Raw genomic sequence first — 16,961 nt, 5'->3', positions numbered from 1 at the left:
ATATATCCCCATAGACATACAAATAACATAATTCAAGTTTGATGAGTTTAACTGCAAAGCAGATAATGCTATTAGAAATTGAAATAAAGTAGAAAAACTTTTTGGCATACAAATTACTTTTTTTCGTGTTAAATTGTCTGTGTTTGACAAAATGTGCTGATTTTTCACATGTGATAGCAGAACTGAATTGGGCATGCACAGGATGAGTCACATCATTTGAAACTTAGCCCTGATTGGAGAAATTGGAAGTGTTACAACTGACCCACGTTACAACTATCCCCGGTCTCCCCTACATTATCAACAAATAAAAACAAATCAACCGTACAAGTCGTCGTTATGCACCGTACTAAAATAAAAGTACTTAACTATTGTCAGCAAAATATGACAAAGTTAGTAAAAAGTACACATAGTTCTTGTGCAAGTGATATTATTAGTCTCCGATATTGCTTTAAAGAAGCAGGCGACAAATCTGCAGTAACTGTGTGATGCTATCGCGTCAGTATGGACCAAAATCTGAATGAATGTCTTCTATCAGTTTGTTAGATTTTTCTTAAAGAGAGCAGGTGAGATATTGAAATATAGTATATATAGTTTTTCATATCTTGATGCATGCTCAATCATCCAGGGAAAATGAGATTGTTTTTCATAGATTATTTCTTGCAACAATTGTTGGAAATCAAAATCAACTTGAATTGTGTAGTCCAGAAAATTAAAAAAAGAAAATGGAAAAAAAAATCATGGTGGCACAATAATGAACTGTGATCTCATGTCCCAACATGTTGAATGTTTTGAATACCGGTGTAAATTAATGACTACTGAACACTGGTCACATCTAATTAAACCAGGGGATCTGCTTGCATCTCTGAATGTGATGAAAGATGTGCCTTAAATTATTACAGATGTATAAATATGTAGACATAGTGCAGAATTTCTACTCATTATATTGACTTGATCAATCCCAAAAATATCCATCCATCCATCCATTCGCTTCCGCTTATCCTTTTCAGGGTCGCGGGGGGCGCTGGAGCCTATCCCAGCTGTCATAGGGCGAAAGGCAGGGTACACCCTGGACAGGTCGCCAGTCTGTCACAGGGCCAACACACAGGGACAGACAACCATTCACACTCAGTGACAATTTGTATTATCCAATTAACCTATCCCCACAAGCTGCATGTCTTTGGACGGTGGGAGGAAGCCGGAGTACCCGGAGGGAACCCACGCAAACACGGGGAGAACATGCAAACTCCACACAGAAAGACCCCGGCCTGATGGTGGAATTGAACTCAGGACCTGCTTGCTGTGCGGCAACAGTGCTAACCACCGTGCCACCGTGCTGCCAATCCCAAAAATGTGCTATTAAAATTCAACCACTGAATAAGTTGAATGTTTTGTATATATTTCTGTTTAATAAGTATTCACAGGTTGTTAAATGTGTGTTCCTTCTCAGCCATCTGCCTGTCAACCACATATCTCAAGTGTCATTCTTATATATATATATATATATATATATATATATATATATATATATATATATATATATATATATATATATATATATATATATATATCCCTGCAGCTGGCTGCTAACTGAAAAGCATAAACAGTCACTAACACCGTCACTGTATCCTAAGGAACATCGAAATGCACACATCTGCACACAAAAGAAAGAACACTTCCTACAGGCTGCAGTCATACACTTATTTTTGGAAATCTTTTATTAGTAAACAAATGACAATTCCCTTTTCACGCATTTCGAATTACACTGCAAACAAGTGTTTTCAGGGATATGTTACAATCAGTATGAAATATAGCAAAAAGCTAAATATGGTAACTACACTGCTGATGATTTTACTACAAATGGTGTACAGGTATATTTTTTTCTTCACACATCCGGCTTCGAATAGAGTTATTGATTTGTGTGCAATTTGATGGTACATATGTACACTGTAAAAGATACATAACATAGCTTAAGCATATTCCCAGGGCCAGCCCAAGACTATCGATATTTTTCCAATGCAAAACTACAGGCACACAACTTCTATTCATGCCTCGTGTTTCCAAATGGGGGGAAATAATGTGCGGCATAATTAATAATCAAACCTTAAACATTCTAAGCAGTCATGTGATTAGCACTTAACTTAAATCAGAATTTTAAAAACAGAAGAGGTTAAGTATGCGTGTTGTGGTAACATGGCTTTGACATTATTTGGCAATAAGAATCAAACACACAGTCAAAACCTAAAGCAACATCAGGGGATATTAAGAAGTCTGAGGCTTTACAGAATTATTTCATCGAGTGACTTCACAGAGATAACACACTACAGGCAGAATGTTAGTAATATGAGCCAATACAAAAAAGTCAAAGTGCAGCTTTTAATGTAACAGCGTGATTTCCCTTTTGAATAAAAATCGGTAACACTGTGGTAAGTATTGGCTCGAGTTAATGTAGGCTTAATGTAGTGCTGGGTGAATTATCACAGATAGCAGAGCCAATTAAAAGTTTACATTTTCTCCTCTGGCTTTCAAGGTTTGACCCAGTCACACTGCCCCTCCGGTCGACTACAGATGGGTGACAAATTAAGTGAAAAATCTTAAAATCAATTATTCATTAACCCTAACACTAATCTTCATCAATAAAAGGTGTCCAATGCCTCCATTGGAGTTAAAGAGATCATGGAAAGTGGTGGGAACTTGCTTTGAAGCTGTCTTGGTGGTATGTGGTATGCCTTACTATGACTGTTTTTCTTTTAATTTGTCACCAGTCTGTATTTTTGAGCAAAACTGCAATTAAATCAACATAAAAGAAAAAGGAAGAAAGACTGCATTTTTACACGAGGATCACTCTGGACTGATTTCCCTTGTTTTTAGGTCACATTTAGAGTGTGTCATAATTAATTCTATTGCACTCGACTCCCAACTCCTGAACATTATGCAGCACCACTCACTACACAACTCATCAGTAACAGAAACATTTCAGATGATGCAAGGCAAATAGTTGTTTGTGTGGACAGAAAAACAAATTAAGCTCACATCTGTACCTTTTTTTTTTTCAAATTTTGAAAAGAGGTTTGGGGAATAAAATGACTCAAGAGATTCAGATAAGGATAAAATTAGTCAGTATAGGCTCAAGACTTAGATTTCAGGCCAACCTTTTTATAGACTGAGCGAGATTCTGGCTATTTTTGGCCACTGAACCCCCCCCCCCAAAAAAAAAAATAAATTACTACCCACAAGTTAAAATTTCAGCTTATTATCTCAAAATTTCAGACCTCTGAGAAAATAACTTGAAATTATGAGTCAAACTTTTGGGACAACACCCGAAAAATTCACTTATGGGGAAAAAAAAAAGTTTCAGTGGGATAACAAGTTTCATTAAAGACAATGAATCAAAAACTCTTCCTGCAGTTTCTTTAGTGGCTGCTTGAGGCCAAAAAGGAGTCAATGTCTACCTTCATCTTTGGCACAAGCATATCAACAGCCTCAAAAGTTCAACAAATATGTGTGGTCTATATACCTAACTTTCTCTTTCATAACAACTGGAAGGGTGAGTGTTTTTCTCTTATAATCATTCTGATTTGGTTAAAGTTAGGGGTTTGAAGCGTCCCAGATGTGCCGACACAAGCATAAATTGGAGCTCTCCACTATGTTTGCGGTATTGACGTCTTTTAGAATAACTTTTATTGGAATTATCAAACAGATAATAAGGCCCCTGCTGTGCTTAGTCTGGCTAAACCTTTTGTGAGTCAGTTTTAGTGATTAAAATTCAAGTATTTTATCAATGGAGCCAGTCAACCAAGTTAGCATTAACTTAGCACTCCACGATCTGCCAGAAAAAGTTGAGCATTTAAAATGGAGAAATCCAGAAATGAATGGATGATGTCATCTTTCATATACAGTCTATAACCCACATAAAGATTGCTGCAGGAATTATGGCATCTAAACCAATCACAATATGACCCCACAACCAACAGGATCCGAAGGACATACGTGGTATACAGTACCAGATCTCAGTTCAGCCGTGCATCGAGAGCCTGGGGTTTAGAAGAATAAGGCAGAAAAGCTGAAAGAAAAGGAAAATCAGAAAGGAGATTCTGGAACAAAGCACACAGTGTGTAATTCAGGACAAAATACAGGCCAAGGTTCATTAAGGGGTCAGCATGTCGACACAGCGCCATGTCTAATTCTCTACCCATAACCTTCTCCTAACGGGAGATTTAAGCTCTAAAATATGAGTTTCCTCTCGACGAGGTTTAGTTTCCAGCTCTTGCTGTTTTCATCAGAGGCCAAGTAGTAAAACAACATTGGATGTGTGAGCTGGGGCTGATTATGTGGTGAGAAAAAAAAAAGAAACCAAAAAAGGAAAGATGAAAAATGTTTATGGGACAATTAAAGAATTTGGCAAGTCCTCACAAAAATCAACCTCCCTTGTTAAAGTGTTGTAAAGTAGCAGCAAAAGAGTAAAGACAGGCGTGTTTGCCAGTGAAACGTTACAATGGGATAAGAAAAAAAAGGGGGACTGGCAGGATGCTCTGTACCTTGGGCATTATGAAGCACTTCATACACAGGATGCTGTAAAGACTTCTTCAGTGATTATAAAGGGAAATGGGGAACAGATGTGAGCAGCTGGAACTCTTATCATATAATAATCAAGAGTGAGTATTTTGTCCTGATTACAGCACCATCACAGGGAGGGTCTGATAATGAGGTTCCTCTAATCATAGACGGTGAAATTTGTTGTCATTCTTGGGAACAAGTGGCAGTGAAAACATCTTTCTAAGCCACAGAGAGAAAAAGATCAAAGCTGACAATAAAAGGAAAAGCTAAATTTCAGGGAAAAATGCTTATTTGTTTTCCGGCAGAGTGCTAGACAAACAACAGGAGTCTGTCCATCACGTATAAACCACTGGCAGTCAGCCGGTTAAAAACACCAAGCCTGACTCTCTCCTGGCTCCAGCCACATATTTACCATTTAGACATGACAGCAATATCAATTTTCCAAAAAGCTGAACTATTTCTCCAATGTAAAGGAAGAAGGCTCCCACACATCTTTCATTTCTGCTTCTTTTACTGTGTGATTGTGGTTTACATCAAAACATCCCACTGGTATTTTGCCTCGGTTAAAGCAGCAATCACACAATAAAATTTAAATTAAGCGTGCACAATCCTTCTTGGAGTGGACTGTGGCTGGAAACGACTGACGCTGCGATGAAAGGATCACAGGGAGAGCCAGGCTTTTTATTAGGATGACTAACATCATTTTTTTTCCTTCAAAATCTTATATAAAATATTAAATTCACACTTTTGGTTCTTTCAGAATGCTTGGAGAGAGATCTCCCAAAAGAAAGGCAATAACTTAAGTACTATGAAAATAAGTTTTCAAGATTTAACCACTTCATTTCATGTTTTTGGTTGAAAGATAGTAGATCTGTACAAATGTACAATTATAAACGACTGAATGCATCCATCAGTCTGTAGATGTACAGTTAAGCTGAGGAATTTAGAGTTATAATGCACCAGAGAGAGAAAATTGCATGTATGCATGTCACTGGCATCGCTGTTTGTTAATTCTCAGTAAACCTGAGAACTGATTTTCTCCGGCTAGGAGTTTTCAAACAAAACACAATGACCTGCTGTTTTTGACTGCCATGAAAATATATTTGCTACAACTCTCCGAGTGTCACTGACCCACTCGGGTGTCTGTGGTGCAGGCGTTTGAGGGTTTGCCGTGGCTTTAAGCTGAAGCAGGCCAGAAAAAAGAAAATGGGCAAAGCTTGTATCACAGGTCACGTTGGAGGGGAGGGAAGACAGTCACCAGCGTCATCAGCAGCACGTCCTGCGAGACTCTGAGGCCTGACGACCCAATTTGAAACCTCTTGCTGAAGAGCCTCCAGCTTCGTCTACAACAGGGATGCGCTTACCTTAGAGAAGACACACACATAAAGGTATCAGCCTACCTTTTTCTATTTCAGGTTGTTCACTTTTATCTTTTACTCTTAAACAATATTTTATTTATTTCAAATTTAAAGATTTGTTTAGTGCAACATCACACAGCATTTATAATAAAACTGTAGTTGTGTCCCAGGTTAATGCACTCATTCACTTCTTCACTAACACTTCCAGAGAAGTTCTACATAGAGGAATATACAGTGAACATTTTAGACACTGGTGATTTTCTATATAATGTTTAAGGGAACCTGTTGTGTTCATTTCCTGCTACTTGTTTTCTTTTTCTTGGACTATTAAGGTAGCTTTGCATGAATTAGTGTATAACAAATGTATTCAACTAGGGCTGTTCGATATAACGATATATATCTGATGAGGATCTAAAAACGTCTATCATTTCATTTTACGCTATCGTTTGTTTCGTGGTGTCGCAAAATAAACTCTTTACGGCAATATTTTTTCATCGTTTTGACGGTCACTGTAGTGGCTATATTAATTTCTTAAAGTTCTCTCTTTCTCTTATATTTTATATAACCACACTACAGATGGACACGCGCCTGTTTTTATGCTTTGTGGTTAGCAACAATGACGGCAACAGCATCGCGTGTCTGCTTGTTTATGTTCCACATAAACCTTTCACAATAAAGCTCAAGATCCTGTTGAGACTTTTCAAAATAAACTGAATCACGTGAAAGAGCAGATTATTTACGCATGAGAATTAAAAAAAGAGCCGCCAGGTGCTAAAAAATAAACCTTAGACTCAAACGTTAGAACAGGCTGTTCCCCGCAGCACGCAGTGTAATAAATACTCACAAAGAAAATGGCGGCCTTTACAACTTATGTCTAAAAATGTATCGTTTCATGCATCGGTTAAAACACTCGACTCCAGCTACAGGACGCGCAGCTGGAAACACTTCCCGCAAGTCGAGCTGCCCGAGATTCACAGAATTTACAGAAAATGATACATTTGTGTGATTTATATCGTTATCGGACGATAGAATTCTTATATCGGGATATGAGATTTTGGTCATATCGCACAGCCCTATATTCAACTACCATCCAAAAATGAACAGTACTGGTAATTACCCAAAATTATATTTTATATTTCTGTAATGGTTAATTCACCATTTTGTGCAAATTCATTAATTGATATTTTTTAATGCTACAGTTTAATTTTTGTTATCCATGACTGTTCAAATTTTCTGGTTAACAAAAATTCAGGAAAAATAGTAAAACACGTAAGTACTTTTGATTAGGCTGTCAAATTACAGTTATTTGCTTGCATTCCTAAACCCCAAAAATAGATTTTAATGGTTAAATCTTTAGTTTTAAATAGGTTTTAATAGGAGTAGCCTTAATAACGGTCTGGGTCCATCTTGTATGCAGTATGGAACTGAGACATATCTACAGCGTAGATATGTCTCAGTTTAGTGTTTAGTGAAGCTCAAGTTTGACTGCACTGCGAGATATGGTAGTATTCATTGTAGATGGTGACAGCAGTACAAAATACTGCATTGTGTATTATTACATCTGGGACTCCTGATATAAAACTTTAAGTAGAGTTTAGACTAAACATCGGTTTCTTTTAAAGCATCTTTCAAAAAGAAGCCAAAAGCTACTGCAGAGTAGTTGTGTTCATGTTGCATGTTACTAATTGGGTTTTTTCAAATAAATACTCCTTAATTTCTTTATGTTCTGAGATTTCTCACTTTATACTGACTAATCTTGACCGACCAGAGTTTCATTAAACATACCCCGAGTATCCAGTAGAGTTGTAAGCTTGTTAATTTAGCAAGTAGTATAACTGCTCATAAGAATTCTTCAGGCAAACTATAATCACTTTAATTTTGAGTGTACAGTGTATTTACAAAGTACTACCCATGGCTCTAAAGTATTCGTAGTAAGATTGTGGTGAAAACTATCAGAGAAATATGTACATTATATACAGTGTACGTTGTTTTTTTGTTCAGTGAAACTCTAGTTTGTGTGTTATTTTGGCAGAACTGGATCAACTGCTCCTCTCTCCACTTGTCTCCTCAATTTTTTTAAGTCTCAACGTGTTATGATTAAGTGGATTCTGCTTTACTTCCAACTCCCACACATAAAACAACAACTAAACATTACAAAATTATGTCTCTAATAGACAGTATTTTTTTTAAATGCTATTCATTGCTTGATTTATCATCGCAAGATCCTGTGGCTGTTCGGGCCCGCACGACCAAATATACAAGAAACACACTCACTTATCTCTACAAACACCTCGTTGATGTTAATGGCATTCTTGGCGCTGGTTTCTACAAAGATGGCATGGATGGAGTCAGCATAGTCCTTGGCATCCTTCTCTGGCACTTCCCTGGAGATGCGGGAGATGTGTCAGAAATATTATGTTGCAATTTGTACACAGTTTCTCAGATTTCATGCCTGACCTGATAACCATCAAATGTTTTTCTACAGACGTTATGGAGAAGATTTTGCAATTTCATGGATAAGTCTGAGCCAAAAAAACCCAACAACAACAACAACATAGGAAAGGATAAATACCATTAGAGCTTATTAAATCCACTAAAAATAACTAGAACTTTGAACCCAGTAATCTACATTTTAAATTCCTATAATGATAAAAGGTCAAGACAAATGAGACTTTAATACACATATGCCTATATTTACAGTACAGAACAGGCTTCATGGCATTTCTGAGGCAAACATTAAATATTATTCTGACAGAAAAGGTCACGATACATCCTCCGCACAATATTTTTCTACTCTACCAAACAAAATTCTCTACTGATGTTAAATGAGGGCTCATAATCACAGTGAATACGAGAAGTGTTCACAGCACAGCTGAGGTTTACCTGGCATCTGACAGGTCACATTTGTTCCCAGCGATTGCGACAACTATATTAGGAGGGCCATGTTGGCGGAGCTCTTTCACCCAGTTCTTCAGTGTTTGGAAGGAGTCCTGATGGCACAGGTTAGTAAGGTGTGATACTGAATAAAACAATACTAAGACAAGCACACAGTATCTACTGTGGAAGTTTAAGGAACAGGCTGGAAGTCAAGAGAGTTAAATGAGATAATCAAAACCAGTTATGGTATAGTTATGGATAAATTACTTATTTATTTTCACTTGGGACGGCATGGTGGAGCAGTCACTGTCACCTCACAGGCAGACTGTCTGTGGCCCTTCTGCATGTACTCCCTATGCATACGTGGGTTCTCTGTGGGTACTCTGCCTTAAACAGTTATTCAGAATTGGCAGTAGGTGTGAAGGAGAGTGTAAATGGCTGTCTGTTACGCTATGTTAAGCCTATGATAGACTGGTGACCTCTCCGAGGTGTACCCTGCCTCTCCCCCAACTCCACACTCTCACTGACCCTGAATCAAATAAGGGGTTAAGACAATGGATGGCTCGATGGATTAGTTTGGGTGGGTTTTTTTCATATTTTTGGTCTTATTGTATTTTATTTAATATGCCAATCTTTTTAATTTAAGCCACTTGTTATAGGTTTGTTGTGTTTAACTCAATTTTAGCTGTGGTAACAGGAATATCCCAAGTCTGGATAAATAAAGTACAACTTATCTTGCCTTAGCGTAAGGACTAGAAAGGGGGGGGGGAGCCTGTCCATGCATCCATCCACCCACCCACCCATTTTCTGCTGCTTATTGGGGACGGTTACAGAGACGACAGTCTAAGCAGAGATGCCCAGACCTGGTTCTCCCTGGCCACCTCCTCTAGCTCTTCTGAGTGGCACGCCAAGGTGTTCCCAAGCCAGCCGGAAGATATAAACTCTTCTGCATGATCTGCTTCTCCCAGTTGGACATGTCCAAAACTTGTTTCCAGGAGGCATCCTTATCAGATGCCTGAAGCTAAAGAGTCAACCTAGCTTTCTCAAAAGCTGAAAAACACCTGGATAGAATTTCTTCATCAATATGAAGCAAACAATTTATGACATGTTTACCAGTGAAATCTAGAGGTGGTGGTAGGAGGAGATTTTCTTTGGACAGTCCTGTTTCTAATCTTCACAGTAAGCTAACTGAAGCTAGATGATTCACGTGATGAGAGTCCTCTCAATACGTATGTCATTAATGGCAAAGACATTGTATTTGCTAAAATAGTAAACAATTCTTTCAATACACGTGAATTAAACACTCATGAGATGATTAGTATCTGAGGAAAAGTGAATATCACCTCTTTTGTGATGTCATATACAATGATTGCCGCTGCTGAACCTCTGTAGTACATGGGCGCCAGAGCACGAAACTATCGGGAGACAAAGAACAGCCAAGTAAAAAACAAGCCAACAATGACTAACATCCTATATCAGTCAAGAACGTCTGTCAAGAACCTTAATCGTCTATTAAACTTGATTTTATTGTGACATCAGAGAGTCTGACTTTAGCTTTGAAGCTATGTGAAATTAAACAAAAACAGCATAAAAACAAAAATTAAAATGACTCTATTCAATGAACAATCCCAACCCATCTCTGATGATCATTTACTCTCACTTCCTCCTAGTTTTTAAATTTTGGATATGAAAAGAGATCCAAATATACAATTTCAGTATAGCTGCACCACACAGACATTCAACAATGTTTTTCACAGGCTTAGGATAATCCATTATATAGGCACAGACCTATGACGGTTACATCGCCACGTCTTTCTTTAAACTCAATTATGCTAACTGTATCAAACTCAGCAGAGAGTATAAAAATAGGCAAAGGAGACAGAAGATGTACTATTTTACAAACTAAAGGCCTGGGATTCTGAGCCTATAATCCAAGAGGCTTTATTCAAAATGAGCACATGGCAAGTCTTTCCACCACTGCCTCACACATGTGAAAGCTATCAAGAGAAAGATGAGCAGAAAGTGTCAAAAGCTGTTAGAGTTTGGATATTTATGGAACACTATACATGTGATCTTAGCCCAATACGTCAGAAAGCTCCGCGTAATCAAAGCAGCATGTGCAAAAATTTCTAAATCCATAGCTGCCTGGGAGGCTGGGGGTTTGCCAGGATTTGGTATTTTGTTGGTAAAATACTTCTCTGTGCACAGTAAGGACTAACTTCGACAATGGGATCTGTCATAATATTTAAAAACACCTTCAACCACATGTGAAGGGAACAAATGAGGTTAAATGCAGCTGATACACCAGTCAAAAGAGAGCACTGAGATCTGCAAACAGGCGGCAGATTTTGTGAGTGATTTAGCTTCATTTCCACTAATCAAAGCAACTACATTTATGCTACAATTTTAAAGTACTTCCCAAGCTTCTCCTATATTAGAAATGACAGAGATCAAGCTTTTGCCTGCAGCTGCAGTTGATTCTGGGCTAGAAAAAAAGACTGTGCACTTTATTTTCTTTGACTTTTTTTGCCTAACAAACAGAAATTCCTAACTATGATTTAATGGTGTAGCTTCAGACCATAGTATTACCTTTATTCTTGAGTACAAGACCCCCATAGTGTATGTATTTTACTGTTTTGTTAATGTATACTTTACTGTACATAACTTAGAGCCCAAATGTTTATTGCTGAACTGCTATGCCTGCTGAAACACATACAGACTATAAATAATTATGTAAAACTGTTAAGAAATAGAGATAATTAGGGGTTTAAACATGTTTTGTTCTGCTTTTGAGCAAAAAAATGACACTTAAAGATATGAAAAATCACAAAGGGAGAATCTCTTCATGCCTTCTTGCAGTAAATTCTGCACTGAGGCTTTTGACAGGCCAATAAAACCATGTGTCATGTATTAACTAATGATATTTATTTTAAAAGAAACAGCTCATGTCTCAGAAAGACCTTCACTTGGAATGACCCTGCCTTCCCGCCAATTCTATTTTCCTTTACAATACGATGGAATAAACTATCCATCTTGGAGTGACATCGTTACCTCAGGAAAGCACACATTCCACATAATTATAGTTGTTACTGGCCCCGTCCACCAACAGGAATCCAGCCTGGGATATTTGGCAGAGGCACTGAGGAGAGTGCTGTCTGTTTCACTGGCCAGTGCTGTGCTGCACCACCGCCAGTCCTGTGTGGTCTATCTGTGTTTTAACCCAAAGAGCAATCATAGTGAGGCCAGACGATTGGCCACACAGCAGTGCAGAAAACAGCCCCAGTGATGCCCAGTGAGTACTGATTAATTGCAGAAACCACAAGCTGGGTGTGTAATGAAAGGCACCCTCCTATTCCGTTAGGACGCATGCTCCCTTTTGCTTGTTTTCTGTAAAAAGGAGCAGTCCTCCAGGGGGAGGCCTGGATGGGCTGTTGACAGCTGGGCTCAGATGTGCTCGTAAGGCCTCATCTGGTCTTGAGATATGGGTTTTGCTTGTGGAAATCACTGAGCTTTCCTTTCTGCCCTAGTCTCTCCTTTCACATGCATTGGCTGGCTTTGTGTTCCTCGTTCTCAACTCCACAGATTTCAATAGGCCAAAGCTCCACCGAGGTTAGAAAACAAGCCATGAAAAGCCTCCAAATACCACAACAGTCTTGTAGGGGAAAAAAAAAAAACGCAGACACATGCGAAACCTACCAAAGGAATGTTGCTACTTTTTCAGTCGCAGATGTGAGCCACTTGGAAAACCGAGAGGCCACATGGGCATGAAAAAGTGAACAAAAATGAGAGGGAAAAAATAACCCAGAAGAAAATGAAATAAAATGTTGCACAGATGAAAGCAAAGGAGAAAAAAAGAGGACATGATGACGTAGAGTGGCACTGGCTCAAAGATAAGATACAGCAGCAGCGCATGCCAGTGAGCTCAGAAAGCTTGAGTTTTATCCTCTTGTCTGATTTTAAATTGGCTTCCTGAATGTCCCTGAAGTCCTCAAAAAAACAGAGGAATAAAACACAAGCAGCATCTTATCTCACCTCTCCAGCGAATGCAGCACTAGGGGTACCACATTACAATAGAAAGTCTTACGCATGAGAAAAGGAGAAGGCCTTGAGCATAAAAAAGGAAGTGGCGTGAATATGTAATGCAGAGAAAGGTCGGCTATAGCGTGAGTCAAGCGAAAGCAGTTCCTTACGCTACATGTCGATTTCACCGGCTTAAATGAAAACGCCAAAATACAGCTTCTCTCCTATATCGCATATCATTTGCAAAGTGTGATTCGAGTTCTGACCGTTGCATGGGTGGCAAAATATTTCATAATGTATATTTACAAACACACAGCAGAGCAGATCAGATAAGAAGAGCTGCATCGGCATATAAACTGCTGACAAACAACACTTTGGAGAAGTGTGAAAACATAAAATAACAAAACAATGCCAGTGGTTCCCTTTTTTGTTTGTCTCTAAAAAACTAACACAATTACGAGGAGGAGAGAGGAGGAAGGGAGAGAGATCAAAGGCGACAAAAGGAAAAAATGTAACCTTTTTTATGTGACTTCACTCACTAAATTAAAATTTGGAAAAGGAACTCTTAGAACAAGAGTACTAAAATAAGTTGATTATAAGTGAACTGGAAGAATTCTACCTATAGTAAGGTAAATATTGCCCCCTATCAGAAGTTATGACTAACTGCAGTATTCAGTTTTCTTATGGTTGGTTTAAGGAATGATGTACGTGTGGGCAATTCTTTCACATGCTTTCAAAGAACACGGTGGGGATAAGTAGACCGTTCAATACTACAAACAGGTTGATGGTAATATAAAAACTATTCACTGAAGCTGTTACGATTAATACCTCAGCACATAATACTAACCCGCTCCTGTCCTGCCGTGTCCCAGATCAGGAATTTGTGCAGCTCATTTTGGTATTGCACTGTTTTGGTCATGAAGGATGCCCTGGTGAAGAGAAACATGACACGTTGCAGATTTGAAAAATAAACACTTGCAGATTTTTTTCCTGTTTACCATTAAACTGTATTCTAGCAATAAAAAGCTGATTTACATCACATCAATCTGAGCCAGCTCAGTACTGGATTCTTTAAGTCTGACAGCAAAACTAACATTTGGTCTCAATTACAAAACTGGAGATTTCAAGAACAAATTTCAATAACAACCCGTTTGCCAATAATCATCAGATATTTCAAAGTGCCAAAAATAAGTGTGTGGAGCAGCTGTTTGTATCTAGTATTTATTATTTCTTCTCCTGTTAAAAAGTATGCTGACAAAAAAGTTTAAAAAAAATACTAAAAATTCCTGCCACCACATATCAAACTTGAGTTTTAAAGATGTTTATGTTACTTGAGCTCAAGCAAGAAAAATTTGATTTTATTTTGTACAATGTTATAACATAGAAAAACTCATTTATTTATCCTATGAAATGGTAAATGGCCTGTATTTATATAGCGCTTTACATAGTCCCTAAGGACCCCAAAGCACTTTACATGTTCAGTCACACACACATTCACACACTGGTGATGGCAGCTACATTGTAGCTACAGCTGCCCTGGGGCGCACTGACAGAGGCGAGGCCGCCGGACACTGGCGCCACCGGGCCCTCTGACCACCACCAGTAGGCAATGGGTGAAGTGTCTTGCCCAAGGACACAACGACCGAGACTGTCCAAACCGGGGCTCGAACCGGCAACCTTCCAATTACAAGACAAACTGCCAACTCTTGAGCCACGATCGCCCCCTATGAAAGGCTAAATGTCAAAACTGCACAGTTCAGTTGTAAAGCTGTTTTCTTAGTTCCTTGTTCGAAAATGTCAGAAAACAAATATTGTTCATAATACGTTCAAAAATTTGTTGGATGAAAAAGTCTTTGACACCAAAGTTACTTAGTTTAGCCACAGACAAAGAACACAAGAAAGTCCAGATATTTTGAAATCTGGAGCAAACGAGTTATTTAAGAAGTGATTTTCATGCCCATTTCTTTGCCAGTGGTTAACTGATAACTCTAATGGGCATCATAACGACCTGTAAAACTACAACAAATGAGGGAGATGGAAAAAATAAAACTTCTGTGGAAGTGGAAGGCAGCAAAACATACCCAATAGTTGGATTAATGTTTGGGTCAAAGCTGTCCTCCACAAATCTCCAAACAATACTTGACTTTCCAACTCCAGTATCCTGCACAGACAAAATAAAGATCATGCTTACTAAACATGGTACTTGAAGAATATGAGAACAATCTTTGGCAATATGCCTGGATATTAAAACATTTTTATGGGATCCTCTTCCTTCCTGCCACTGCTGGTATAAATCTGTAAATTACTTATGGAAGAGGGAAAAGGGTTTACATTGTTTACATTAGGAGAAAAAGAAGAGGACAAGTCTGACCTGAGCGTTATCACGAGATACGCCCACAGACAATGGTGGTTTATGCTGCTGCTGTAGCAGTCTAGACATGGATGTTTTGTTTGTGTGGTCCATCAGTTAACCATTTATTCAGTAACATATCTTGTTTTAACTAATTTAATTATCTTAAAGATGACCAAAATGATACATAATCAGGGTTGTCATAATTCCAGTCTGCTAGTTAATGAACTAGCTTATTGTCTCTATGCTATCTTAATCTTATTAGTAGATCTACAGAAAATGAATGGCTAATCATCCTGTTTTGTTGTGTCTTTATTTCCAATTAAAATATGCATTAAGTTAATGAGCCTCATTTGTAAATAAATACTGCAGGAATGACTAGTAATGCTGTCTAACATAGCTACAGATGTGTGTTGAAATGAAGGGACAAAAAAAATCAACACAAAATGTTTTGGTAAGCTGCCGAATAAACCAGCAGTGCAGCTTCACCGCACCATAGATTTGAGTCACGGAAACTCTACTAAAGGTGCCCAAGCCACTTTTATGTAAGCTGTTCAGTGATGGTGGTGGAAGGCCTGTCTGACAAGTCAGCACAAAATGTGATTTGAAAGATGACTGTCAGTGTCATAGCAGACATTGTTTTCATGCTGGTCATTCCATTCAGAGAGCCCTCATGGCCTATGAATGACGTTTCCTGTTAGAAATTACCGTCAGTGACAGGGTAGAGGTGACCACACCACGCAAAGGACGTCGCTAAATACAAACCAGCAAAGTCTTCCTGCTATCAAAATAGAGCCGCTGTAGGGGTTAATAGTGAGATTTTGCAGGTTATCACAACTTTAGAGTATGAATGTACGCATAGTTTCCTAGAGAGCAATGTGACAACGCCAAATGTCTTGTTTTTGTCCAAAAGAGATCAGAACTTAAAGATATTAAATTTACATTGACACTAATGATTGAGATTTACCTGATCTATTCTTAAAATAGCAGCAGGCTGACTATTTTCTAATTTGAGTAATAGTGACACTAATAGCTTGACTAATATTGTCAACGCTGATGTAATCCTGTAAGTGGATGACAGAGAAGAGAAGATGTGAGGATGTTCCTTCAGTAGTGGATAATACAATTTGAATGGGACGTTGATCAAGTGATTGATGCCTTGTGCAGCTACTGAGTGTAATTCAATGTAGATAAGCATGAGTGTCATCACTGGCGCAGATCTATTTATTTTGAGGTTGTATTGCCACTCACTATATCAGAAATTTTCATTACGGTCCATTAGAGAAGTATAGGTATGTGTTATGTGGAAGTAGAGCAGGACAGCTCCATTAATGCTCCAGTTAAAGTGTGCATATGTACAATCAGATTGAAAAATATCGATGCTTACTCACCCCCAAGAGGCAGACTTTTAACTCTCTCAGAGCCATATCGATCTCCTCTCTCACATCGAATTTGCGATGAAGATCATTGGCTGTTTTCTCCTCTGCTTGCCTTTTTTTTTTAAATCTTGAATATTCTTCAGGTGGTCTTTGTTTACAAACAACTTTACAACATCGTGTTCTGAAGCTGGCATACGCACATCTTAGGTTTGGTAACAACTCTCGCTGTAAACGTTAAAACGTCCTGCAGGTCGTCGTATTTGCCATGTTGTGATTATTGTAAACAGCTACCTCCACCACATCGCCGAGTCTCCATCTTGAACTACGGCATGCGATCACGTGACTGCTTCGGCTTTTTTTTCTTCCTTTCTCCTTTTTTTTCTTTTGGAGATACACAAAGCCCTCCCCACAGGCGCTATTTTA

General features: G+C 38.4%; 1 protein-coding gene across 1 annotated transcript; it reads right to left on the bottom strand.

The window, feature by feature from the left end:
* Window positions 1-1,692: 1,692 nt before the first annotated feature.
* Window positions 1,693-16,866, bottom strand: rab22a (RAB22A, member RAS oncogene family). Its single transcript, XM_082533935.1, has 7 exons — window positions 16,551-16,866; window positions 14,891-14,970; window positions 13,657-13,738; window positions 10,133-10,204; window positions 8,796-8,902; window positions 8,187-8,296; window positions 1,693-5,918 (listed from the first exon to the last, which is right to left on the bottom strand). Exons 1-7 carry the CDS (start codon window positions 16,584-16,586, stop codon window positions 5,821-5,823), a joined length of 585 nt encoding a protein of 194 aa, XP_082390061.1. The 5' UTR covers window positions 16,587-16,866; the 3' UTR covers window positions 1,693-5,820.
* Window positions 16,867-16,961: the final 95 nt, after the last annotated feature.

Source organism: Aulonocara stuartgranti, assembly GCF_965226115.1.
Source record: "Aulonocara stuartgranti genome assembly, chromosome: 5".
Taxonomy (NCBI): Eukaryota; Metazoa; Chordata; class Actinopteri; order Cichliformes; family Cichlidae; genus Aulonocara; species Aulonocara stuartgranti.
Note: the sequence above shows the minus strand (reverse complement) of the source record. Positions and strands in the feature narration are given on the sequence as shown.